Source organism: Panthera tigris, chromosome B3, assembly GCF_018350195.1.
Source record: "Panthera tigris isolate Pti1 chromosome B3, P.tigris_Pti1_mat1.1, whole genome shotgun sequence".
Taxonomy (NCBI): domain Eukaryota; kingdom Metazoa; phylum Chordata; class Mammalia; order Carnivora; family Felidae; genus Panthera; species Panthera tigris.
The window spans coordinates 51956020-51983412 of NC_056665.1; the positions used below are offsets into that span (position 1 = coordinate 51956020).

The following is a 27393-nucleotide window of genomic DNA, read 5'->3' on the forward strand; positions in this document are numbered from 1 at the left end:
TCCTTCACTACGAGCGTGTCCTCGAGCAAGTCACGTTATCGTCTCTGAGCCCCGGTTTTCCCACCGGTAAAAGGGGCACGACACTCCCTGCTTCTCCGGGTGTTGTGCGCTGCAGCGCCACCGCGGGCATCGCCCCGGGCACAGTGCCAGGCGCGCGCCGCAGGTGCCAGGGCGGGGGTGGGCGCGGAGGGGGCGCGGGTGTCCGCGGGCGAGGCGGGCGGAGAGGGGGGAGTCGACCGCGGCAGCCAGGCTCGTAGCCGCCCGCGTCAGCGCCGGAGGGCGGGGCCGCGCTCGGGGAGAAGGCGGCTGGAGCTGCGCCGGGGGCCGCTCCCGCCCGCTCGCCGGCCTGGCCTCCGCCGCCCGCTCACCCGCCGCCCCGCTCTCCGCTTCGCTCCCCGCCGCGTCCCGGCGCGAAGATGGCAACCGATGGGCTGCACGAGAACCAGACGCTGGCGTCGCTGAAGAGCGAGGCCGAGAGCCTCAAGGGCAAACTGGAGGAGGAGCGGGCCAAGCTGCACGACGTGGAGCGTGAGTGCGGGCCGGGGCGGGGGCTGCGCGCCGGTAGGCGGGCCGAAGAAACCAGACCGGCCCCCCGGGGGAGCGGGGTTGGGGGTGCAGGGCCGGGGGGCCGGAGCCAGGCCTCGCGCCCGGGATGGGCTCCCTGGTTCCCGGGCACCGGTGAGGCGTGGCTTGCGGCCCGGAGCCCCCGGGTTGCGCGGCTGTGGGGCCCGAGCCCGGCGGACCTCGGAGGCGCCCGACACCTTGCAGAGCCCCCGCCCGCTTAGCGGAGGCGGTTCCGCCTCTGGGCGGGGGCGCCTGGTGGAAGCCGCCCCTGGTCGCTGCTCTACCCCGGTAGGGTCTTGAGATGAGTTCCCTCCATCGCCTTCCTGAGAGATGCGAACTGATCGCAGTCCTGCCCGAGCCGAGCAAGGTGGAGGAGGGGGTGGGGTGTCAGCGGTAGCCAGCGCAGCGAGCCCTGTGGGCGCGGCCTAGGGTAAACTCCTGTTTTGTTTTTTAATCATTTGGCTTTCTCCATCATTGTATCTTTTCTCAGTTTTGCTTTTCCGAGGAACCAGACTCTTGAGTTAAAACCTCATTTTTTCCAATCTGCCCCCTTTCCTTGGGGATGGAGAACCGGGTGGGGGAAGGAAAGCAGAGGAGCTTACCAAATCCTACCATTTAGTTAGTTCACTTGAGGCTGTTTAAGAAGCTTTTGAAGGGATGCGGTGTGTTTGGCATAAACAAGCAACAGCAGTCTTAGGTAAACAACACACTTCTTGACCACTACCATAATTCAGAACCGGTTCTGTGATTTTTATGAGTGAGCAATTAAGTAGCCAGGTTAAATGGCTCTTGGCGGGATCCGCTTCCCTTTACTCTGTCAGATGGTTTGTCCTCGGCAGAGTTTGGGCTGAGGGCCAGGCTTGGGGAAGTGGTATTATCTGCTTATTTTTCAGCTCTGAGGATGGCAGCTCCCCTTTGCTGAGCCCAGCCTCCCTATGGTACCCTCAGGCACACCTATACATCCTGCTCCTACACTTCCTATTTGGGGCCACCCCTTTAATATTTTTTGGAAAAGAAACATGGGGTTCATGCTCGGTTGTTAGCACCTGATTCCTTTCTTGATAGAAGCAGATGACCTGAATCGAGAGTGTGCTGTGCTTTTGTAAGGGCCTCCTTCGGAGACACGCTAAACCTCTATATCATTTAGGGATGTGTCCAGCTACAATTAACTATAGACCCCAAATAAAGTAGCGAAACAAATTGGGAGCTGTTTTCCTCGTGTAACAGGAACAAGGGTAGGTGATCACCGACTTTGGTTTAGCAGCTCAGGGTGCCATCAGGGACCCACCCTCCAGTCTTTCTTCTCCACCACCCTGAGAACACTGGGATTTGCCGCCTGATTACAGTATGACCACCACAGTTCCAAACATCACCTCTGTATCCAGGGCCAGAAGAAGGGAGAAAGTGGTCACCAGCCTCTGTTTCTCCTTCTTACCAGAAAAGCAAAAGTTTTCCCCCAAATCTCCCTTCTTCCAACAGATTTTGTACTTTATTGGCCAGAAGTAGGTTACATTGCTACTGCAAGGGACCCTGGGAAACAGAGAACTGAGCTGGGCACATTGTCATCCCCAAACAACGTTGGGTTTCTGTTATCAGGAAGCAGTAGGGAATGGAAATTGGAAGGCATTGGACAAAGTCTGCCTCATTTCACTCTGCAAATTCCTACATTCTGCAGGTGCTGTCGATGATGCTGTATGTGTGGTGTTAGTGCCCCTGAGGTAGGTCATCTGACTTCTGCATTTTACAGAGGAGCAAACTGAGGCACGGCAGGTTGAAAGGACTTGCCAGAGGACTGCAGTCAGTTGGTGGTGGGACCAGGATTCCAGCCCAGACAGTCAGAACTCCAGCCCAACCTCGCTTCAGCTTTTTGTCCAACTACTTTGGGCTCTGTGCAGAGATTCTCCAGAAACTCTCTTGATCAACAGTGAAGACATCCCACTGGGAACCTGTTAGCCTTTTCTGTGACTTGGGAAATGACCTTAAGGCAGAGAGATAGTCAAGGTAGTTTTTCAGCATAGTCCCCTGTCCTGCCAAGGATGCAGTACCCTCAGAAGCCAACTTTTGGACCCACAGTGGAAAGATCTATCCCCACCTGCATGTAAGTCAGAATTTTGGAGTTGAAAAGACCAGAAGTCATATGGCCATGTTCCCCTTTATTCCCCCTGCAGCCTCCAGACCACTTCTCCTCTACTCCTGTATAGAACCTTTGCTCCTTTGAAGCTCCTGTCATTCAACTGACATCTGTTTTCCCCTTCTCCATGCTGCTGTCTCCTGAGCTCCCAGCCAGGCTGCCTCATTTCTTAAGGATATTTGGCACATGGCTTGAGCCTTCTTTTTGACCTCAGCCCTGCCCCATCCCTGATATCTTCGGGGTTCCCAAGGGTGACTGTCCTAACCCACTGGCCTCTCTCTCCATCACAGTCTCCTGGATCCCTTTGGTCCTCAGAGCTACTCCTCCTCTTCTGACCAGTCTCCCCTCCCCCCAGAGAGCTTCATGATCTAGGATCACTGGGCTCTTCTCTCTTCCAATCTCTCAACCTCTTACTGAGCCTGTCATTCTTACATTTTGGTGTTGTTATATAGATGGCCCTGTAGCCCCTACCCCAGCTTTTCAGGCCACAAGGTAAGATGGCCAAGTTGTCCTGGTTTGCCTGGGACTCTCAGTTTTAAAATGGAAGGTCCTGCATTCTGGAAAACCCTTTAGTCCTGGGCAAACTGGGACAGTTGATCAGCCTTCTGTTAGCTCTGACTTGCCCAAATTCTTGCCTAAAAAGACAACAAAATAATAGAGCATGAACTTGGAGGAAAAGCAAACTCTACCCAACTCCAGACCCTCACTTCTTCAGCTCCCCTCCCTTTGACCCTCAGACCAGCATCCATACTGTTGAGCCCTCTTCCCTGAATCAGACCCTTGGCTAACATTAAATAGAGGAAGTGGCTGATATGGGTGGCCCAAGGGGAAGCCTGCCTACATCAAACTCCATAGCCCCAGGCCCAGCGCCCTTGCCTTTCCCCATATTCCTCCAAAGCTTCCTCCTTCTCCGTACATGTTTTCCCCTTATTACCGTCAGCTTACCTTCTGCCATGGGTAAGTGCTTCCTTTCTTGATTATAAGACATTTTAGAATCATGAGATACAATATATAGCTTGTATTAGTTTCCTATTGATGTTGTACAAATTTCCACAAACATAGGTACTTAAAGCAACATAATTTATTCTTTTACAGTTCTGGAAGTCAGAAGTCTAACTGGGTTAGCAGGGCTTTATTCCTTCTGGAAGCTTTAGGGAAGAGTCCCTTCCTGGCCTTGTCCAGCTTCTAGAGGCCACCTGTAGTCCTTGGCTTGTGACCCCACATCCTCTAACCTCCTTTCTCTCATCACATCTTGACTCTGATCTCCCTGCCTCCCTCTTACAAGGACCCTTGTGATTACAGTGGGCCCACCTGTATAAACTGGGATAATCATCCTCTCTCAAGATCCTTAAGTTAATCACATCTCAGAGCCCCTTCTGCCATGTAAGGTAACATAGTCACAGGTTCCATGGATTAGGACGTAGACATCTTTGGAGGTCTTACCACACAACTCTCAAAACTAGAAGGGTCACCTGCTTCAGCCTCAGTCCTAAAGGCACAAAAAGTTTTCTTCTCCTCCCTGCCACCTGTATGGATGAGACCACTGAGATCCAGGGAAGGATTATATTCCTTTAGCTGCCCTAAGGTTCTGCAGCTACTCTAAGGGAGAATGGGGAGCAGACGCCAGGGTTCAGGCTCCTAGGTATAGCTCTCCTCCTCACCCTGCTAGGCCATCACTCAGACAGTTGTGATTTACATTAAAAAGACACACACACACACAAAAAAAAGCGGTGGGGGCAGGGCAGGCACCTAGATGGCTCAGTCAGTTAAGCATCTGACTTTGGCTCAGGTCGTGATCTTGCAGTCCGTGGGTTCAAGCCCTGTGTCTGGCTCTGTGCTGACAGCTCAGAGCCTGGTGCCTGCTTTGGATTCTGTGTGTCCCTCTCTCTCTGCCCCTCCCCTGCTGACAACTCTGTCTCTCTCTCTCAAAAATAAATAAACATTAAAAAGAATTTTTTTGAGGAAAAAATATGCATGTATGAAAAGGTTTCAGTATTCAATTTTAAAAAGTCGTAAACAGTATATATAACATGATCTCATTAGCTTAAACAAGAGATGCTTGTGTTATGCGTTGACTTTGTGGCAGGTTACACAAGAAACTGTTATCTCTAGAGAAGGCCAGGGGAGGAAGGGAAGTAGAGGTATTTTTCACTTTATACCCATCTGTGCATTTACTGCGTGTATAATAAAAAATGAGTACTGGAACAGGAGTCAACATCAAGAAAAAGAAAAGAGAGTTCAACTTTAAAGAGTCCTTAACTTGAAATTAAACTGAAGAATGATCTGGAAAACAGGCTGCAAGCAGAGCAGGAGGCATGCTGTGTTTATTTCAGCTACCCTGTACCGGCAGCCTCCTGGGGCTGAGGGGGGCTTCTTCCAGATTCCCAGCTTCCTTGGTGGCGGATTCTCATCTAGTCTAGGAACGAACAACTCAAAGATTTCTGTAATTTCTTTGAATACAAATCCAGATGACATTTGGGCAAATCATAGGACTTATCATCAGATGCTACTCACTTTTCTATCTGTTCTAAATGTAACTTTGTGAAAGGCTTTACTGTCAAAGATTATTATTATTATGGCTGGAGCCTTGGACTCTTCTGATTTTATGGTGTAGGGAGAAATCTAGGAAAACTGAATTTCTGGATTAGTCTGAAACAAATGTGTTGGCTGACTTTTTCCACGTTCTAAGGAAAACTACTGTGTCCTGAGGCTAGAAGTGAGTTTCGTTTCAACCTAATCCTCTCTTCCACCGGCTGCCCGCAGCCATGAGAGGCTTTCATTGCGTCTCCCTTTGCTTTGGCTCTGCGTTCCTAATTGCACACAAGCTAGCTAACATAAGTGTCTCCAGGGTACCATCGTAATAAACGAATGCCCACTGCCACATATTTAGAAATATAGAAGACAACAAGCCATTTATAACCCCACCACCCAGAGACAGCCACTTATAACATTTTGGTGTATTTCATAGCTTATGATTTTATGCTTGCCTATATATTTGTGAGCATATTTGGGATTGTACTAGATTTAGAGTTTGAGCCTAGTTTTAATCTAACACAATGGATTAAAATGCCCCCCATGTCATTTTAATGTTATTTTTAATGTCAATATTTTGAAATAATTGTACGGAACCATGTAGGACTCCATCTGAAAGATGGTACCATAGCTTAGTCTTTCCAGTTTCTAATTAGGGAATTCTGGGGAGGTTTTTTTCTGTGTGTAGCTAATGGATGTTTTGGGGCAATTCCAAAATCTCAAGCACAAGTGAGGAAATGTGATTGCAGATATTTTCCTACCATCCCAGTGTTTAAGGATTTTGTTTATATCCCACCTCATTCGATCCTGAGGTAAATTCAGGTGGAATGCTTTTTTAAATTGTTTTACCTGTATTGTTTTTTAATTGAAATATAGTTGACACACAGTGTTACATTGGTTTCAGGTGTACAACATAGTGATTCTACAACTCTATAGGTTATGCTGTGCTCACCACAATTGTGTGACCATCTGTCACCATACAATGGTATTACGATATCATCGACTTTGTTCCCTATGCTCTTATCCCCTTTTATCCCCATGACTTACTCATTCCATACCTGGAAGCCTGTGCTTCTCACTCCTCTTCACCCACTTTGCCCATCCCCCCACTCACCTCCCCTCTGGCAACCATCAGTCTGTTCTCTGTATTTATGGGTCTACTTCTGCTTTTCATTTGTTTGTTTTGTTTCTTAAATTCCACATATAACTGAAATCATATGGTATTTGTCTTTATGTCTCTGACTTACCTCACTTAGCATAACACTCTCTAGGTCCATCCATGTTGTAAATGATATCACCCTTTTTTATGAGAAGTGTTTCATTGTGTGTGGGTGTATAGATACACCACATATTTATCCATTCATCTATCGATGGACACTTGGGTTGCATAATGAGTTTTTTAGAATTAGCTTTGGATAATTTTTCATTTTTAAAAAAAATTTTTTTTAAATTTATTCATTTTTGAGAGACAGAGAGACAGAGTGTGAGCAGGGGAGAGGCAAAGAGAGAGAGGAGAAGACACAGAATCCAAAGCAGGCCCCAGGCTCTAAGCTGTCAGCACAGAGCCCGACGCTGAGCTGAACCCATGAACCGCAAGATCAGGACCAGAGCTGAAGTCAGACACTTAACTGACTAAGCCACCCAGGCACCCCAGATAATTTTTCATCTTTGATTCCTTAGATCTTCTACCAAATCGTGGCCATCAAAAGACTGTATATTGGTGCCAAATTTGGAAAGTGGTTCAAGATCATTTTTTAAATGGTTCTGTTTTTCTACTGAAGATGTCTCACTTGTCTTTGAACTTATCTAATGTATTACCAGTCATTTCCACAATGTTCATGTTCAGGAAAACTTTAGATCTTGTCTGTGCTTGGGTCACTTTTTTCATGGCCTTTTGGAATGATGAAAAGGACCCTGATGCATGTTTTCACTTTACGAATTTATGTTGTTTGGATTTTCATGAACAGACTTGCACACTATACATTTTACTTTAGGTTCACATGTGCAACAGATTATAAAATAAATAGCAAAATATTCCCTGAAAGTTGACAGGAAGCCACATCTTCATGAAAAATTCATCTTTGCTTGAAACCAGAATTACAGATTATTTCCAGGGCCCCATCCAGATAAACTCTTAACACCCTTGTTTTACAGAGGAGGGCACAGGCTCAGAGGAGACATTTGTTTCCACTAATTTATAAGTTGTGCCTTTCCCTCAGGCCTCACTTTCCTTTTCTGAGAAGTGAGTGGATCAGGGCAACTCACTTACCTTGGGGGCCAGTGGGTGGGAAGTGTGCTGAGTACAAATGCTCCTGAGCCTGGCATCCTCCCTCCCCCATTCACCAGCTCAGCTCAGCTCTGGCTACTTTCTGCCTTGGGCTTCTAGTAAGGTTTTGTCTGTGAGGGAAGGTAGAGGCTGACGGGAGGAGGAGCTGATGGCAACTGAAAACCCCTGCTTCATACACTTGCCAAACCTCAGGGTGCCCGGGATTGGTGCTCAGCCTGACTTGTTGAGTTCCTAAGTTCTCTTCTGTTTCTAAATTTGCATCAGTCTCCCAGAGCCAGGATGAGGATGCACTTCTTGATTCCTGGACTAGAGTCCCTAACGTGGATCCGTTGCTCTAGTTACATCAGGAAGTAGAGGGATTGAAGTTGGGGGTGTCTCCTAGACTAAGAAGCCATTGTCACCACCTCACTTTGGCCTTGATTTTCTACAGTATTAGAGCCACGTGCCCAGAACTTATGCCACTACAGGAGGTGTTTTCTGTTCATAGGGGTCTGAATGCTTGTACATGACGTCCTTAGCCTCTCTGATCTTCCCCTTCCTTCTTTGTAGAAATAAGGGTTAGCCTGGGTCCTCAGGCTGTGTGTAAGGCCCTCAACCCAGTGCCTGTCCCCCAGGAAATGTGCACAAAATGGTAGATATTGGCAATATGCATTGAAATCCTCTAAAAATGTGTTATACCTTTGACTCAGCAATGCTATGAATTGGCATTTATCTAAGGAGGTAATGCAATGCAAAGGTATCCAGGCAGCCCTAGAACAAAGTGTCTTCCAGTAGGGAATTTTAGCGTTGTGGTATATTCAGTGGAATGTCATGTAGTCATTTAAAGTGACAGATAATTATATTTGACATAGACAATCATAAATGAAAAAACTCGTCCCCAAAATTGTATGTGAAGTGTAGTCTGCTTGTGTGTGTGTGTGTGTGTGTGTGTGTATATATATATATATATATATACACACACACACACTCATGTGTACACGTGTGCAGAGAAAAGGCTTGGAAGGATATAGACCACATGTTTAGAATGGTCAGGCTAGGCAGGACTGTAAGCGATCGTGTTTCTATTTTCTGGTTACTTTCAATGGGTGTGCATTCTCTTCTATAATTATATTAAAATAAATCAAGAAAAAACCTTCTCCCTATCCCTAACCTCCTCTTTTCACTCTCTCATTCTTTCTTATCCCAAATGTGAAAGTCTCTGTGGCCCTTCCATTTCAGAAGCCCCCCCACCTCCTCCAGGTTATGTTGTTTCCAGTTTTCAAGTCCCCAGTCCCTAGTACCCTGACTCTCCATCTTTGGTTTCTGGCCTGCCAGACACCTGTTAGGCACTTTAATTCACTTCCCCCATTAAAACTCAGAACACCCCCGTGGATTAGTTCACTGTCTTCCATTTTACTGAATGAGAAACAGAGATATAAAGAAGCTAGCTTCCTCCCTTCCCTTTCCTTACCCCAACTCTTATGGATCCTTCAAAACCAGGTACCTGTGACATCTCCTTCTGATGGCACACCTGCCAGCAGTCAGCCGTGTTACCCTCGGCTCCCCAACACCTCTGTGACCACACTGCCGTGGTGATATGTGTGCATGCCTGTCTTCCCCCTGCACACTGTGAGCTCCATAAGAGCAGGGACTGTCTTATTCTTTTCTGTACCCATGCATCCGGCATAGTTCTTGGCACACAGTAGGGGTTCTGGAGACGTCATTTGAAAAGCTGTAACTCTTTAACAGATGTGAGATTTGCCAGATAGAAACAGGATGAGTGGGTATGGGATGGAAAAATGCAATGAGAAAAAATAATTAATAGTTGGGATGTGGTCAGATTCCCATTATGTAAGGAGGGCCCTATATGGGTGGGGTGAGCCATCTTTTTAATTAATTTTTTTTTATTTTTGTGAGAGGGACATTAAATAGCTGTGGTCTTCCTAATGCACAAGTGAGGAGAACAGCAAGAATATCGATGTGAAGTGTCAAAGTAAAACACTAAATAATCTATGCTCACAACTCTGAGCTGGTACAGACATGTCAAAGGCCTATAAGAATTTAGAAAATTCACTCTGTTTTTAAACATATTAAACAATATGTTTTAAAGAATGCATCAGTAAAAAACTAATGTGCTGTTTGTGGCAATAAAGAATGCAGTGTCTCAGCAGAAGTAATAGCATAATAATTGCATATTCAGGTATACTTTTTTTTAAGATTTTATTTTTAGGTAATCTCTCCACCTAATGTAGGGCTCTAGCTTACATCAAGAGTGGCCCGCTCCACCGACTGAGCCAGCCAGGTCCCTCTCATGTAGTTTTATAGTTAAACCAGTATTTTTTATAGTCTGAGTTTTCACAGAGACTTTTAACTTGTTCACACGTTTGTTCTTTTATCACAAAGAAATGGGGCAACTACATGAAACCAAGACTTCTTGGAGAAGTGGCTGATTCCAAGGCCAGAGCAGGGAAAGAACCTGAGTCTGTAATAAGAAGTGCTCAGGGGAAAAAAAAAAAAGAGGTTACAGTAGGAGAGAGCCAAAGCATAAGAGACTTTTAAAAACTGAGAACAAACTGAGGGCTGATGGGGGTGGGAGGGAAGGGAGGGTGGGTGATGGGCATTGAGGAGGGCACCTGTTGGGATGAGCACTGGGTGTTGTATGGAAACCAATTTGACAATAAATTTCATATATTAAAAAAAAAAAAAGTGCTCAGGGAATGTTGGGGACGTGTTGGAAGGTCATGGGAGCTTGCTTGATGGGGCCCCTTCTGAGCAAATCAGGCACTGGATGAGCATCAAAATAAATAATTCTTACAGTAAGAATCCATGAGTCCATCTAATATACATGGGTGAATAAATACATTGGAGGGGAGGGAAAACTCCTTTTATTAGAAAGCCAACTAAAAAAAAAAAAAAAAACAGAAGGAATGATGGAATTAGGAAAACCTTGCGAACTATCGTAATAAACCATTCAGGCAAGAATCATTAACAGATGTTAAAACTAGAGTTTGAAGAGTGGCTGGGTATTTATATAGTCTCAAAGTACATCTCCACAGGATGCTTCTTCATGATAAAAGGCAAAATGGTAACTGTCCAGTGAAGAAACTGGCAGACACCATCTTAACCAAATGGTCAGCGTGAACAGTGCTGGTGATGGTGAACTAATGGACAACAGGTGCCTCCTGACCAGGCACACCGGCAGGAGCTCCTCAGTCTCTGGTGTTCCTGCCAGACACATATTACCGGAATCTAATCTTGAGGAAGCAGGAGACAAGCCCAAACTGGGAAAGTAAGTCAGGAGACTAAAGAAACATGACATCTGAGTACAGCACATGATCTTGGGTTTTCTTTTGCAGTAAAGTTATTATTGAGACAATGGAGAGTCTCTCAGTAAGGTCCATACATCAGATGTAGTATTGTTTCAGTGTTACTTTTCTGACTTTGATAATATACTGTGGTTATGTAAGAAAGTGCCTTGTTTTTAGGAGATACACAGTGCAGTGTTTAGAGAGAAGGAAGGGAGAGCCAGCCAGGGAGGGTGGGTTTCTGAGAAGGGCTCTGTTGTCACTGCTTGAACTACAGTCCAGTCTGGCCCTCCCTGCCCGGGTTTCCCACAAGGAGGTGGCATTTCCCCCTCAAGTTCTAGCAGCTCCTGGGAAGGAAGAGGGCCAGCCCCCTGGCCTCACATCACTCACGTCACTCTGCTATGCTAAGACACCACACCTTTCCTCGGGCCATCCCTTGCCTCAAATGCCCCCTTCCCTGCTTCTCACCTGCCTGGGGAAATGCCCTGCTGGGAGGTTTGGAGGAAGGAGAAGTGGAGAGGGGGTCAGGAGCCCCAGTTTTCCTTCTGGCACAGCCTCCAACCACAAGGGCAGTGGCACTGCACAAGGGGGAGAAGCCATGGGATCCCCCATCTTCAGTTTCCTCACCTCTGGATGCAGGGCCTGGACTAGATGGTACCTTTGTGGGAACTTGGCTCCTACTGACACCCCACAGTGATAGCCTCTGAGATAAGCCCCTTGAAAGCTCTATTTGCTTCGAGAAAGAGGCCACGGTCCCAGCACCTGAGAGATTCCTTTTTGAAGCTCCTCCCTTGTGTTGGTTCCTTTTCTAGGTCATGTGTTCAGACTTCTAGAATATTGCTCTCTACTCACACTGCAAGTTTTCAGTAAACCCTTGGCTGTACCAGTGGCTCCCTTATTCATTCCTGCCTGCAGCACATGAATGGAGCACCCACACATCCCAGGCCTGTGCTAGGCAAGAGGGGGAGGGGGGGTGGTCATTTAGGAGTCACGGTGCCTACTGGCACCTCATAGGACAGTTTTTGTAAAGTCACTTTTCCTTGTGACTGGAAAGGTAGGTGAAAGAACCGGAAACCCCAGAGTCACTCCCAGTTAGTTGTATGAACTTAGCCAAAGAACCCTTGTAAGCCTCAGTCTCCTCACCTGTTAAAGGGGGACAGTGATCTCATTCTGATGCTGCCTTGCCTACCTCGCAGAGCTGTCACCCTTCAGTGGGAGAATTATGTATAGTAGAAGGTATATAGTCTGTAGATATGAGGCAGTCTTGTTGATCCCTCAGCACACAGAGATGGAAATGCTTTGAAAAATGTAGGGTATTAAACACACAGAACGACAGTGTTGTCTCTACCCTCCACTGAGCTCAAAAGAGAGCGTTGTGAAGGCATTATAGTAAAGAGCAGGAGAATCAAGCTGTGGCCACAGAGAAAGACCAGTGTCATCCCTTTGCCAGCATATGGCTCAGAATCTGGTCCTGGGTAACAGAACTGATTGTCGCCTGTCCTTCTAGTACACCAGGTTGCGGAGCGGGTGGAGGCCCTGGGGCAGTTTGTCATGAAGACCAGAAGGACCCTCAAAGGCCATGGGAACAAAGTTCTCTGCATGGACTGGTGCAAAGATAAGAGAAGGATCGTGAGCTCATCCCAGGTACGTGGCACCTGCTATTTGATGGTGAGCATGCGTCTGACTTTATAGCAAAAGAAGAGAGCTTTCCTTTTCAAGAAACCCTTCCTGATCTCTAGGACTCCATTTATTCTCCACAGGACATGAGTTAGCATAGTTAAGAATTCTCTTGCATACTGTAGAATGCCATTCATTTGGGTAGATTTGGAATTGGTAATAACTGAGACATGAACTGTATTTGACAAACCACTCAAAATTATTTCTTCCTGAGCATATTTCAGGGTCTCATTTGTAAATGAAACCCTTTTTTAGATAGACGGGTTTTTTCCCCTCAAGTTGGGGACATAAGTGCTTATTGGTTCTTTCACTTTAAGAGTTCAGCAATTTCTATGCCCTAAAGGACAATTTTTTTTTAATGTTTCTTCATCTGAGAGAGAGAAAGAGAGAGAGAGAGAACGACTCGGGGAGGGGCAGAGAGAGAGGGAGACACAGAATCTGAAGCAGGCTCTAGGCTCTGAGCTGTCAGTACAGAGCCCGATGCGGGGCTTGAACTCATGAACCATGAGATGATGACCTGAGCCGAAGTCGGACGCTTAACCGACCGAGCCACCCAGACACCCCTAAAGAACAAATTTAAGATACATTTTTGGAAAGGACATTTTTTTCATTCATTCTATCTCATTGACATAGTTTATTTTATATCTTATGTATTAGTGTTATCTAGTGCTGTATAACAAGTTACCCCCAAATTTAGCAACTTAAAACAACAAATATTTATTATGGTTTCTGAGAGTCAGGAATCTGGAGCAGCTTATCTGGGTGGTTCTGGCTCAGGATCTCTGATGAGGTCACAGTCAAGATGCTTGTCAGGGCTGTGATCATGGCACAGCTCCGCTGAGGCAGAAATTCCCTTCCAAAATGGCTCATTGGCTGGACGCCCTAGTTCCTCACCATATGGAACTTTCCATAGGGCTGCGTACAACACAGTAGCTGGCGTTCCCCAGAGTGCTAGAGGGAGATGGGGCAGAAGCCGTGCTGTCTTTTATGAGCTGGCCTCAAAAGTGACTTTCCATCACTTCTGCTATATTCCACTGGTCACACGGACCAACCCTAATATAATGCGGGAGGGACCTATACAAAAGTATGACTATCAGGAGGCTGCTTATCACTGCCTGGTACTTTTTATGTCTATTTTGATGTAACACGCATTGAATATAAAACTGTAAACTGAAGTCATTTATTTTTATGGCCAGTTTGGGCTTCTCCCTATCCCTGCCTTCAGCCCAGCTTTTCCAAAGGACAATTTGGGGTTTTTTTTAATTGCCCTTTTAAGTATAAAAACTATACATATTCTAGGGGTGCCTGGGTGGCTCAGTCGGTTAAGTGTCCAACTTCAGCTCAGGTCACAATCTTGCCATCCGTGATTTCAAGCCCGGCTTTGGGAGGCTGTGCTGATAGCTCAGAACCTGGAACCTGCCTTGGATTCTGTGTCTTCCTCTCTCTCTCTCTGCCCCTCCCCACTCACACTCTGTCTGTCTGTCTCTCTCAAAAATAAATAAAAACATTAAAAACATATACATGTTCTAAATAATCCACACACTCTAACATCTATGTCAGGTTGTATTTGATAAGAATAGGTCGTAATTAATCTATATTACCTACAGGTCTAGTATGTCACGTACTTGCTTTCTTTTACGTTCATAAAAAAAGTTATCCCTTAAGTATTCTACCACATTTTAAAAAACGCTGAAAAAGAGAACAAAGAAAAGGTTTTATTTCCACCACCCAGTCCCAGCCATTATTACTATTTTAGAGCATTTCTTTCTCAACTTTTTTTCACAAAGTGGTTATCAAGATATACATGTTGCTACCTAGCCTTTTTGACTTTTTTTTTACCCCTAGAAGTGTAATATATGTTGGATTCTCTGTCACTCAAATACTGTCCTTAGGGAGGAGGTACACTGCTGACGTGCTCCATCCATCCACCTCTGCTGCAGAGAAACTAGAAGCCGGGTGGGTGTGGGAGGAAGCTGGAAACAGCAGGAATGTTCTGGAGCAGACAGAGTGACTCAGAGCAGCCCTGTTCCCTTGAAGGCAGGAGATTAATCAGCCTGACTGCGTGGGTTCGGGTTTAGGGTGGAGGCTGTCTCTCTAGGTATGTGGGCCCCTGGTGTATAAATCCGTGCTTGTGGAGCAGCCCACATTTGGTTTTATGACTGATTTTAGCCTCTTGGGTTCCTTTTTCTCTCCAGAGCACATAGTAGGTGGGTGGTGGGGACAGGCAGGCAGGCAGTGAGGTGGAGGAAGCCACCGAAGGGAACGCCAATTTGGACAATACACTGAGTCCGTCCAAACGCTCCCCCCCCACTGCCGGCCCCATGCAGCATGTGGAGCTACAGGTGTGGAGGACCCCAAGGCCTGGAGCCCATTATCTCTTCTCTGTTACCTAATCTACCCCATACGTTGTGCTCAGGGGTTTAGTCAGAGAAGTCAGACTAGAAGAACCAATGTGCTTAGGAGTTTTGAAAGGTCCCAAAATGCCTACTTTGACCTTGTTTCTGGGCACTTTGGCCACACGCAGCAGGAATATGGAAATCTTCCAGTAGATCATACAAAGCATCAAAAAGGCTAGGTAGCAACATATATCTTGATAACCACTTTGTAAAAAAAAAAAAAAAAAAAAAGTCAAGAAAGAATGCTCCAAAATAGTAATGGCTGGGACTGAATGGTGGAAGTAAAACAATTTCTTTGTTCTCTTTTTCAGCGTTTTTTAAAATGTGGTAGAAAACTTAAGGGATAACTTTTTTTATGAACGTAAAAGAAAGCAAGTACATGACATACTAGACCTGTAGGTAATATAGGAGATTAATTACGACCTGTTCTTATCAAATACAACCTGACATAGATGTTAGAGTGTGTGGATTATTTAGAACATGTATATGTTTTTAGGGGCGCCTGGGTGGCGCAGTCGGTTAAGCATCCGACTTCAGCCAGGTCACGATCTCGCGGTCCGTGAGTTCGAGCCCCGCGTCAGGCTCTGGGCTGATGGCTCGGAGCCTGGAGCCTGTTTCCGATTCTGTGTCTCCCTCTCTCTCTGCCCCTCCCCCGTTCATGCTCTGTCTCTCTCTGTCCCAAAAATAAAAATAAAAAACGTTGAAAAAAAATTAAAAAAAAAAAAAAAAAAAAAGAACATGTATATGTTTTTAATGTTTTTATTTATTTTTGAGAGAGACACACAGAGTGTGAGTGGGGGACAGGCAGAGAGAGAGAAGGAGACACAGAATCCAAAGCAGTGTCACTTTGGATAATCAGACCTTACCTGTGCCCCTAAGTAGCATCTCTTCCCCTACCCTCGCCTCATTCGTCAGATTTGGCTCCAAATGGCTTGAATGATTACAAAAACCAAGCCTGCCGTGGATGCTGCAGACTCGCCATCCCGGAGGGTGTGTGGGGAACCCATGTGCTGAAGGACTCAGCTCAGCTGTCCTCTTCCGCTGTTGGGCAGAGCCTGGGGGCCCAGAGGACCCGCACACCAGATGCTGGGCCAGTGACTGCATTGTAGGGACCAGGGCTTATGTGGTCTATCCCCAGTGGGTTTGTATGACAAATAGATGACCTAGTGGTGACTCCCCACAGCCCCAGTGTGGGCTGCAGCAGTGGTGACAGTGAACTTGGCCCCAGCCCAGAACACACCCTGACAGGGAGTGCTCTCTTTGCAGAACAGCTGCCCACAGGGGATCCCCACCATGATGGACTTGTTCTCAGCATAGGTGCAACATGTCAGAGTGGCAACGTTACACTGATCTCAGGCCAGCGCAGCTCCGAGAAGTGGGTCAGGAATGAGGGTGGGGCTCTGACCCGTCCCTACAGGGAGCACAGCACACAGGAGCCAGGATGGCTAGTGGAGGTGGTGAGGGAGAAAGCAAGAGTCCATTCATTGCCTGTCAGGTACCTAGAGGTCGTTTCAGGTTTGTCTTACGCCTGTATCGCTTTCTGACAGGGTATGGTGCGTGATGGCCATGTACCAACAGTTTGTGCTTGGTTTCTAAATAGTATAACAGAAGTCTCCGAGCATTGCTTTTGTCTTTGTATCTGTACAAGGAGTATAACGTTGAGAACTGAGCCTTTAATCAGGCTGGACAGTTGAGCCCCATATTCGCTCCCCTTTTGTTCAAGGATAGATCTTGATTACCCAGATACTCACTCTGGCTTTCTCCTGCACACTGTCCCGCCAGACACAGCTTTTATGAACAATTCTCAGTACTTCCCTGTAAGGACTGGCTGACAACTCCTGAGCTATTTACTCTTTTCCTTCCAGGATGGGAAGGTGATCGTGTGGGATTCCTTCACTACTAACAAGGTAAGGTGTTGTCACTGGCATGTTGAGCAGCACCTCAGAACCACAGCCCTGGGTCCTCATCCCCTCCAGACACCCCCAGTCACAGTCATCCTTCTTCTCGGGTGCCTTTCTGGGGATGGAAACCCCACAAAAGCCCATCTGTATTCGGACAGCTCAGCAGCCCACAGCAAAATCCATTCCTCCCCTCATTGAGGCTGGAGCATGGAGAGCCACCAGACAGGGTGCTAGCACTAAAACGGGAAAGGGCCTGGCTTGGAAAACTTGTCACATTCACACAGGCATGTATTGTTTTTCTTCTGAGGGATGGTAGGAGGTTCCCAAATCCCTAGGTTTCTCTCCCCTCTATGTCTTTGACCAGACTCCATTCCACTGTGGACATGAGCAGGCAGTGGGCAGGGAAGATGTGGCTGCAGGGGGTTGAACTGACTATCCTCTGTCCGGCCTGGGCATGCTCGGCTCTGAATTTAGACTCTTAAGAGAAAGGCCAAAATCAATGTGTCGGTGTGCTTACAAGCCTGTATCATGTTGCCATTTACAGTAATGACTATTGATTCTGTTATTTACTTATAAAGAAAGTCTTCTTTTTCACTATGTAAAACACAGAGATCTAGATCTGCCTAAAACTGAACAGCATCTGAATTCTGCACTATTGAATGTGTTTAGTAGCTGTTGTGGTAGGCAGTTGCTGTACAACCTGATCAAGGGGGGGCCCAGAACCATCTTTTGGAGCAGAGTCCCTAATGGTCAGGCCCCTGGGAAATAGTAAAAATGGCAACTTAAGAGTTTGCAAAGGGCTTTCCTGTCCAGCACCTCCCTCCACGGAAGCTTCTATTTCTCCCAGCATGCCTTAGCATCTTCAGGAGTGTGTGGGTTTTTGTTATTTCTGTTTAAGCCTTAGAATGTCATTGAGCACACACTGCCTGGTTTCTAAGGGGCATGGTGTTGCCTCTGTGGCCCCCCCCCCCATCAGAGACCATAGTTCTTCTTTACTTGTAAAGAAGGAGGCCTGGGGTGCCTTGTGCCTAAAACGACCATTTGCACAGATTATTCTTGGCGTTTAAAAGGCTGTAGATTCTGGGGCACCTGGGTGGCTCAGTTGGTTAAGCATCTGACTTCAGTTCAGGTCACAATGTCACAGTTCATGGGTTCAAGCCCTGCTTTGGGCTCTGTGCTGACGGCTGGAGCCTGGAGCCTGCTTTGGATTCCTTATCTCCCTCTCTCTCTACCCTTCTCCTGCTTTGCTCTGTCTCTCTCTCTCTGTCTCTCTTTCTCAAAAATAAACATTAAAAAAATTTTTTTAAGGTTATAGATTTCAAGTGACAGAATTTTCATGGGCAGTGTCAGGGCCCATGTTTCCCCCACAAAATCACACGGGATCAAACAGGAAAGAAGACCAGCACTCACATGTACTTTAGGAATCATCTAGTCCCATCCTCTCCCTTCACAGATGGGGAGAGACTGAGGGAGGACAAATGGCAGGGCTACATGAGGCCGCACGTCTTGCTGGTGTTGGAACCAGGACCAGGGCCTATGTCTGTCATGGAAATAAGACCACAAATTCAGAAGGTTTTGAATTGTGGCTTTCTTGTTTGCCTGTCTACATGCAGGAGAATGCAGGAGCCAGGAGCAGGAACTGCTACATCTTGTTCTCATAGCTTCCATGTTACGGGTTCTGTGTTATCTGTGAGCACAACTCAGCATCACCCTGTGCACACCTGCCCCCACTCACACCTTTCCAGGAATGGTTTCAGGCCCCACAGGGCCCAGCGGCTGTCGTACACTCACAAGGAGACACATATACATACATGTTGAATCATTTAAGAATAGATTTTGAAAATAGGGGGAATTTGAGTAAATAGGTTGAAGAATATAACTGCAGTGAAATTCAGACTGACCTTTCAAAGAAAATGAGCTCCAATATTCATTCACAAGAACGAGGGAAGTACACCATTAAGAAGTAAGTAAAACATTAAGAGTATTGTTTTGCTGGTTGAGATTTTTAGCTTTCCAAATATACAACATACTGTTCAGCTGATTATGGGGGAGCTGAGTCTCTTTGTCAGTCTCCAGCTGATCGTCACCTCACATCACTGCTCTTTGAAGCTGTAATGGAATTGAGCAGGAACCTGAATCATTTCATTTTGTGAAAACTAAAGGTTAATACATGTATGTAGAAACACTGCTCGTTCCTTCTATGAACCTTGCGTACTGTGTTTCAGGAGCACGCGGTCACTATGCCCTGCACGTGGGTGATGGCTTGTGCATATGCCCCATCAGGATGCGCCATTGCATGCGGGTGAGTAGGGGCCATAGCAGCTTTTCAGATGTCCTGTTAGCCATAAAACACCGTTCGATGGGCAAAAACAAACACACAAAAACTTGTTTTTGTTATTTACTGGTTAAGTAATGTGTTAACTTCCTCCCTGAACTTTATCAAAAAAGAAACTATAAAAATCTCTTTCATAATTATTTTCACTACAGACTGACAGTCATTTAAGTTTCAAACCTGCCCGCCTCTACTCTCAAATGCTGTTGGTAGGGACTGGAAATTGGTGTAGACATTTTGGAAAACTTGTTGGTAATATGAAAGAAGCCTTGAAAAATTTATAACCTTTGGGGCACCTGGGTGGCTCAGTTGGTTGACCGTCTGACTTCAGCTTAGGTCATGATCTCACAGTTCACGAGTTGGAGCCCCGCATTGGGCTCTGTGCTGACAGCTCAGAGCCTGGAGCCTGCTTTGGACTCTATGTCTCCCTCTTTCTCTGCCCTTCCCCTGCTTGCACTCTGTCTCTCTCTCAAAAATAAATAAACATTAAAAAAAATTTTTAAAAACCAAAAAACAAGAATTTGTAATCTTTGATCCTAATGATGCCACATCTAAGAACTTTGTTTGAAAGGAATGATCCATAATATAGAAAAGCCACATGAGTGATAATATTTATTGTAGTGTTATTTAAAATAAAGCAAAAATAGCGTCAAGTAGGGAAGAACAGTATGTCCATCAAAGGAAATTGTTAAGTGAATTGTGGTACATGAATTGAAGAAAATATTTTATACAACCATCAAAAAGAAAACTTCTTAATTATAGTAAGTGAAAAGAGCATTCAGGAAGCCTGGGTGGCTTAGTTGGTTGAGCGTTCAACTTCAGCTCAGGTCATGATCTCATGGCTCATGAGTTTGAGCCGCACATTGGGCTCACTGCTGTCAGCACAGAGCCCGCTTCAGATCCTCTGTCCCCCTCTCTCTCTGCCTCTTCCGCACTGGTTTTCTCTCAAAATAAATAAATAAACTTAAAAAAAAAAAAAAAAGAGCATCCAGGTGGCTAGGAAGACTGTTTTATTCCCTATTCTCCTGGAGCTCAGTTTAACAGAGTTGGCCCTGAGGACTGCAACCAACCCAATTCCCTTTCCCTGTGTTAAACGGTTCTGGAACCATTCAAAGTATTTCTACAGTAGGAGCCCAGCCATGTTAGGAAAGAGTCAATCACATGTCTGTGATGAACTATACCAGAAAATCCAGTAGCAGTTCTTTGTGGATGATAGGACTATGGGTTTTTTTTAAATAGTTTTCTCTATTTTCAAGTTTTAAAAATAAGTGTATGTTATTTTTATAATCAGGAGAAAATAGTTTTATTTCAAAAGTGAAAATCCTTGGCCTTGAAACAAAAAGTTTGGAGCATTCTCCAGCCAGGGTCACACCAGTGCTCATCCCCAATGTCCCTCCCTTTGGGTGGCTGTTTGGGGGCATCTTTCCATTAACTCTCCATTTGCCAAGACCCTGTGTGCCTTTGGAACCCATGGTCACACACACGTATTACATATTTTCTAATTATTTAAATAATTCAAGAGTAAGTTGTATTTCCATCTTATAACTGAATGGTAATATTTATATAAAATTCATTTCCATTTACTTCTTGAAATGGTTTGAGGTAAGCACAATAAAAGACACACACATACATATGTGATTTATATATATGTGTGTGTGTGTGTGTGTGTGTGTGTGTGTGTAGGTATTTATATATGTCATATATATAAAAAATTTATATGCTATATATATAAAACATTATATATGTGTATGCATACACACACACACACATACACACACACACACACACACAAACTATCAGGTAAGTACAAAGGAGTTCAGCCAGCTGGACAGTTAGAAGGCACAGTCCCCACAAGACTTCTGTCCCTTCAGATACCAGCCACAAATTTGAGAGTCCCCACAACCATTCTCAGGTTTGAAAATTTTCTAGAACAATCACAGAACTCTGGGAAGTGCTATACTTAGGCTCACAATGAAAGGATACAAATTAGAGCCAAAGAAAGAGGTGCATAGGGCAGAGTCCAGGAGGGGTCCAAACCTGGAACTTCCAGGTGTCCCCTCCCTGTGGAGTCACAGATGGCATCACCTCCTCCTGGCCACCATGTGTGATGATACGCAGAGTATTATCAGCCAGGGAAACTCCTCTGAGCCTCTGGTGTCCAGAGTTTTTACTGGGGCTCAATCACATACTCCCCATGTGGCTGACCCTCAGTCTCCAGTGTGTCCTCGAGGTTTAGACTAATACCTTCAGTTTCTAGTTCCTCCAGAGGAGGTCAGAACTTACAGAGATTGGAAGTCATAGTGCATCTCCTAAAGCCCCCACCAGAAATCACACTGTTAAGACTATTGGCCAGAACTGCTCCCGTCAGACAAGCCATTCCTGGGACTCAGAGATGACCTCCCAGTAGCTGAAGGCAAAAGCCAACCTCTCATTAGGTAAGATCAGTTCTTTCTCATTAGGAATAATAAATATTCTGCATTTTAAAAAACCCTGGAGTAATATGTTTCTAACTGGGCATTGATGTTAGCAGATACATAGAGTTGGGTGAGTTACATGATTTCTCAGTATTTGACACTGAGATACTAGCTGTCTGGTTCTGCATTACAAAAAGAATATGTTGGGTAGATCCTTCTGCAATATGCAATGGATATAATAACATAGTGAACAAGGTCTTTCACAGTAATTTAGAAAATGATTCTCTCGGATATGTCTTATTTGAACCCTCACTAAATAGAACCCAGTGGGAACATGTCCATGAGGATGAGGGGCAGGCAGGGAAGAGAACAATTTTACAAGGCCCAGGTGGACACATTTGTGGTGACAGCGTGGCAGAGAGAAAAAGCTCAGAGAGGAGGGATGGCTGGTGCCTTAATCTCAGTCACATCTGTTTCCCAGCCCTGGCATATGGTAGCTGGTCAGCACCTGCACTGGCTGCCTCGCACCTTGTTATGAAACAGAAGTGGAAGTAGTTCAAGGTGTAACTATTGGTGAAATATTAACAAATATGTAAAATATGGGGTCCACTGGATGAGGAGAGAGCATTAAAAATGAAACTGAGAGACTGAATCCCCATCGTAGACAAAAGCACCATCTCCCTCGCTCAGACCTTCCTTAGAACTGCCAAGAGCCACCGTGATTAACTTGCCTTTCTAGTGATGATCTAATGAGATGTTTCTCGACTGTGGCTTTGTGACACCCCTGTAACTCCGTGATCACACAGACCCACATCTCTGCCACATTCTCAATTTTTTTTTAGGGAATAATGGGGATATTTTTATCTCCATCTGCCTGACTTGTGGGTCTATTTCTTAGTTGCTTCCAAACTTAAAAGCTAAACTCTAACAGTATTGACACAATCCTCTTCTCAAAAAAAAAAATGTGTTAATTGATTTTATTTATATGTAAGTTTTTTTTTTTTATTTGAAAACCAGATCCCCAAGAAGACTTCACTCAGGAATTGTACACTTGATATGAACACCTGTTCACAAGGCACTGGACTGAGTGTCCTGGGGAATTTAAAGATGAATAGGATAGGGGCACCTGGGTGGCTCAGTCGGTTAAACGTCCCACTCTTGATTTCAGCGGAGATTATGATCTCGCGGTTCTTGGGATCGAGCTGGACCTCGGGCTCTGTGCTGACAATGCAGAGCCTGCTTGGGATTCTCCCTCTCTCTGCCCACATGTTCTCTCTCTCTCTCTCAAAATAAATAAATAAACAAACATAGTGCCTGCCTCCAGCCAAGTAGAATATAAAGATAACAATTATGACCACTTACTGAGCCTCTATCCTATGTCTAGAGCCATTCTGAACTCTTTATGCTTCTTTACAACAGCCCCTTGTAAAAGGTGGGTGGCATCCACTCCATTTTATAGTTGAGGAAACTAAGGCTCAGAGAACCTTAACAAACATAAGCAAGATTACAAAATGAGTTAGATACTAAACCAGAGATTCAACATCAGATGCATCACACTGCAAGCTTCTCTGCTTCTCATAGTGCAAATAATTCAAAATAATAAGTATCCCAACAGAGCTACAGAAACTACTCTGAAGCCTCGGCATGGGAGAAAGCCTTCCACCCTGAGGTCTGGGGAAGCCCATGGTCCACAGCATGCTGGTTCAATGGCACAGCCTAACTGCAAATCATTCTTACCCACAAGCTTATGAATTACTGGTAATAGACTTCCCAAGTCCACACCTGCCGCTTTGAGCAGCTGGAAAGGTTAAGGGACACCCTAGCATCCCCAGGGCCTCAGAAGAGAGCTCCTAAACATCGTTCCCCACTAAAAGGAAGCAAGGCTCCTTGGAGTAAGGCTGATTTAGGTCTGGGACAGGAAAGGAAGGCCTCTTTAGAGCCTGGGGATTTTCTTGTTCCAGAAAGCAAGGAAATATTCAAGGACCAATGGAGTCCTATCAAAAGGAAACAGGAGCTGCTTGAAGGGGCCCCCACTGTCCAAATTTGGGACAATTTGAGCATCACATGGAATAGTGATAGTAATGGATTATAACAGAGTTGAAGAGAAAAAGGAATCCATTTCTTAGGGATGATCAAATCAGGAGGTCACCCTTTTGTACCCCTAAAGTAATATTTGATTCAAACAAGCATAGTCTTGCTGAAGCCTTTGCATGAAAGGTTGTTGGAAAGCAGGATATTCACATGGTCTTGAAGCGTCAAACCCAAACTATTACTAATTATAAACAAGTCACATTTACCATGGAAAGATATAATGCTTTGACCAAGTCATCAAAGTTGGCATCACCAATTTTAAGACAAGAGGCATCACAAACCTCTGAAGTGAAGCAGTAAGAAAGAAGTACACAATGTCACCTTTATACTATTATTGCCAAACAAAAGTTATACTTGAAAATAGCCATTAAGAAACAATGGAGAGCACCTGGATGGCTCAGTCACTTGAGTGTCCGCCTTCAGCTCAGGTCATGATCTTGCAGTTTGTGAGTTGGAGCCCCACATCAGGCTCACTGCTGTCAGCCTGTCAGCACAGAGCCCACTTTGGGTACTCTGTCCCCCTCTCTCTGCCCTTCCCCCCGCTTAAGCTGTCTCTCTCAATAAATTTTGAAAAAAGCAAAGAAACAATGTGACAAGTCCAGATTGTATGTGACATTCTATAAAACACTTGGCCTGGGGCACCTGGGTGGCTCAGTCAGTTAAGCGGCCGACTTCGGCTCAGGTCATGATCTCGCGGTCCGTGGGTTCGAGCCCCGCGTCGGGCTCTGTGCTGACAGCTCAGAGCCTGAAGCCTGTTTCAGATTCTGTGTCTCCCTCTCTCTGACCCTCCCCCATTCATGCTCTGTCTCTCTCTGTCTCAAAAATAAATAAACGTTAAAAAAAATTAAAAAAAAAAAAACAAAACACTTGGCCTAAGATCTCTTGTCATGAACAACAACAAAAAAGAGGTAGAGGGTCTGTTCTAAATTAAAAGATCTTAGGGGTGCCTGGGTGGCTCATTAGGTTAAGCGTCCAACTTTGGCTCAGGTCATAATCTCACAGCTCATGAGTTCAAATCCCGCATTGGGCTCTGTGCTGACAGCTCAGAGCCTGAGCCTGCTTCCAATTCTATCTCCATCTCTCTCTGCCTCTCCCCTGCTTGTGCTCTGTCTCCCTCTCTCTCTCTCAAAAATAAACATTTAAAAAATTAAATTAAAGGATCTTAAAAAGATACAAAAAACAGTGCAATATCTGAACCTTGCTTGGGCCCTGGATCTTGGGGGCAATTGGGGAAGATTGAATACAGATGACCTCTTGCACGGTGTTAGGGAATTTGTGTTAGTTTTCTAAATGTGATAATGATTTAGTGGCCACCTAGGAGAATGTTCTGTTTTATAGAAAATGTATATTTGCAAATTGAAGTATTTAGATGTAATATGTCACGTCTGCACTTCCCTTCAAATGGTTCAGAATTTTCTCCTACAAATATGGCAAAACCAAAGTTACTAAACATAAGTCAGGGGATCTGGGTGTTCAATGTCCTATTTTTCTTTCAATTTTACTGTACATTTGAAAATCTTCCAAATAAAAGTTGGGGGAAAGTTTACAATATATGATGCTGCCAAAGGGAAACATTTTGAAAAAGTGCATGTGCATGAGAATGTATACATGTATTCTATTGCCTTATATTAGCATTTGACACTTCTTTCTTTCCATGCTAGTGGTTTGGATAATAAGTGTTCTGTGTATCCACTGACATTTGACAAAAATGAAAACATGGCTGCCAAAAAGAAGTCAGTCGCTATGCATACCAACTACCTGTCTGCCTGCAGCTTCACCAACTCAGACATGCAAGTAAGTAAACGGCCATGTGGTAGGGCAGCCTGCTGGAGAGCAGGGGAAGTGGCAGAGGACTAAGAAGGAGTGGCAAGGAGAGGAAGCTTTCCAGTGTCCTCTATCATTATTACTGTTATTGTTACTGTTATTATTATTATCATCTTGTTCAAGTATAATTAACATACAGTGTTATATTTCAGATGTACAATATAGCAATTCATCAGTTCTATGCATTTCCCATTGCTCATTATGATAAATGTGCTCTTAATCCCCTTTATTTCACCCCATCCCTCACTACCTCCCTCCCCTCTGGCAACCGCCAGTTTGTTCTCTGCATTAAGAGTCTGTTTTTTGAAGGACGCCTGGGTGGCTCAGTCAGTTAAGCATCCAACTCTTGATTTTGGCTCAGGTTGTGATCCCAGGGTGGTGGGATTGAGCCACGCATAGGTCTCGGCACCGAGTGTGGAGACTGTTTGGGATTCTGTCTTTCTCTCCCTCTCTGCCCCCTCCTTCACTCATGCGCACTCTCTCAAAATATATAAATAAACTTAAAAATAAAGAAAACCATTTCATTTACAATTACATCGAAAAGAATAAAATACCTAGGAATAACTTCACCAAGGAGGTGAAAGCTCTGTACTCTGAAAACTATAAAACATTGATGAAAAAACTGAAGATGACACAAATAAATGGAAACATATTCCATTCTCTAGACCCAATATTGTTAAAATATCCATTCTACCAAAAGCAATCTACAGATTTAATACAATCTATTAAAATACCAAGAACATTTTTGAGAGAACTAGAACAATCCTAAAACTTATATGGAACCACAAAAGACACCAAATAGCCAAAGAAATCTTGAGAAAGAAGAACAAAACTGGAGGTATCAAAATCCTAGATTTCAAGATATACTACAAAGCTGTAGTAATCAAAACAGTATGGTGCTGGCACAAAAATAGATGCATAGGTCGATGGAACAGAATAGAGTCCAAAAATCCATCCACACTTTTATGGTCAATTCATCTACAGCAAAGCAGGTAAGAATATACAATGGGGGAAAAGACAGTCTCTTCAACAAATGGTGCTAGGGAGATTTGGCGGTTGGGAAGATGGCAGCGTAGGAGGACGCTGGGCTCACCGCGTCCCGCTGACCACTTAGATTCCACCTACACCTGCCTAAATAACCCAGAAAACCGCCAGAAGACTAGCAGAACGGAGCCAAGCGCAGATGAGAGGCCCACGGAAGAGGGTAGGAAGGGCAGCGAGGTGGTGCCGTGCTCCACAGACTGGTGGGAGGGAGCCGGGGCGGAGGAGCGGTCCGCCGGCCAAGCAGAGCCCTCAAGTCTGGCTGGCAAAAGCGGAGGGGCTGGATGGAGTGTGTTCCGACAGCAAGCAGGACTTGACATCTGGAAGGTTATAAGCTAACAGCTCTGCTCAGAGAGCGGGAGGCTGGAGGACAAGGGGAGGGAGAGTTGTTGAGCCCTGGATGACAGAGCTCAGCTTGGCGGGGAACAAAGGCGCTCGCCAGCGCCACCTCCCTCACCCATCCCCCAGCCAAAATCCCAAAGGGAACCAGTTCCTGCCAGGGAACTTGCTTGCACCGCGCAAACACCCAAAGCTGTGCTTCTGCGGATCCATCCTTCCAGCGGGTCTGACTCCCTCCTGGTGCCGCAGGGCCCCTCCTGAAGCGGATCTCCGAAGGAAAAGCAAGCTGAGCCTGCCCCTCCCGCCGCTGTGCACCTTGCCGATCCACCCCAGCTAATAGGCCAGATCCCCAGCACCACAAGCCTGTCAGTGTGCAAGTAGCCCAGATGGGCCACGCCACCTCACAGTGAATCCCGCCCCTAGGAAAGGGGAAGAGAAGGCACGCACCAGTATGACTGTGGCCCCAGTGGTGGGCTGGGGGCAGACATCAGGTCTGACTGCGGCCCCGCCCACCAACGCAAGTTAATCAAGACAGCACAGGGGAAGTGCCCTGCAGGTCCGCACCACTCCAGGGACTATC

The 27393-nt window shown here is 45.5% G+C and overlaps 1 protein-coding gene across 1 annotated transcript in view; it reads left to right on the forward strand.

Moving 5' to 3' along the window:
- The first annotated feature begins 284 nt into the window (after positions 1-284).
- Positions 285-27393, forward strand: part of GNB5 (G protein subunit beta 5) — a 49738-nt gene continuing 22629 nt past the window's right edge. Inside the window, exons 1-5 of the mRNA XM_042988835.1 lie at positions 285-528; positions 12306-12442; positions 16737-16778; positions 18998-19074; positions 25271-25403. Of these exons, the coding sequence (XP_042844769.1) occupies positions 417-528; positions 12306-12442; positions 16737-16778; positions 18998-19074; positions 25271-25403 (501 nt within the window). The 5' untranslated portion in view covers positions 285-416. The remainder of the gene's footprint in view (positions 529-12305; positions 12443-16736; positions 16779-18997; positions 19075-25270; positions 25404-27393) is intronic.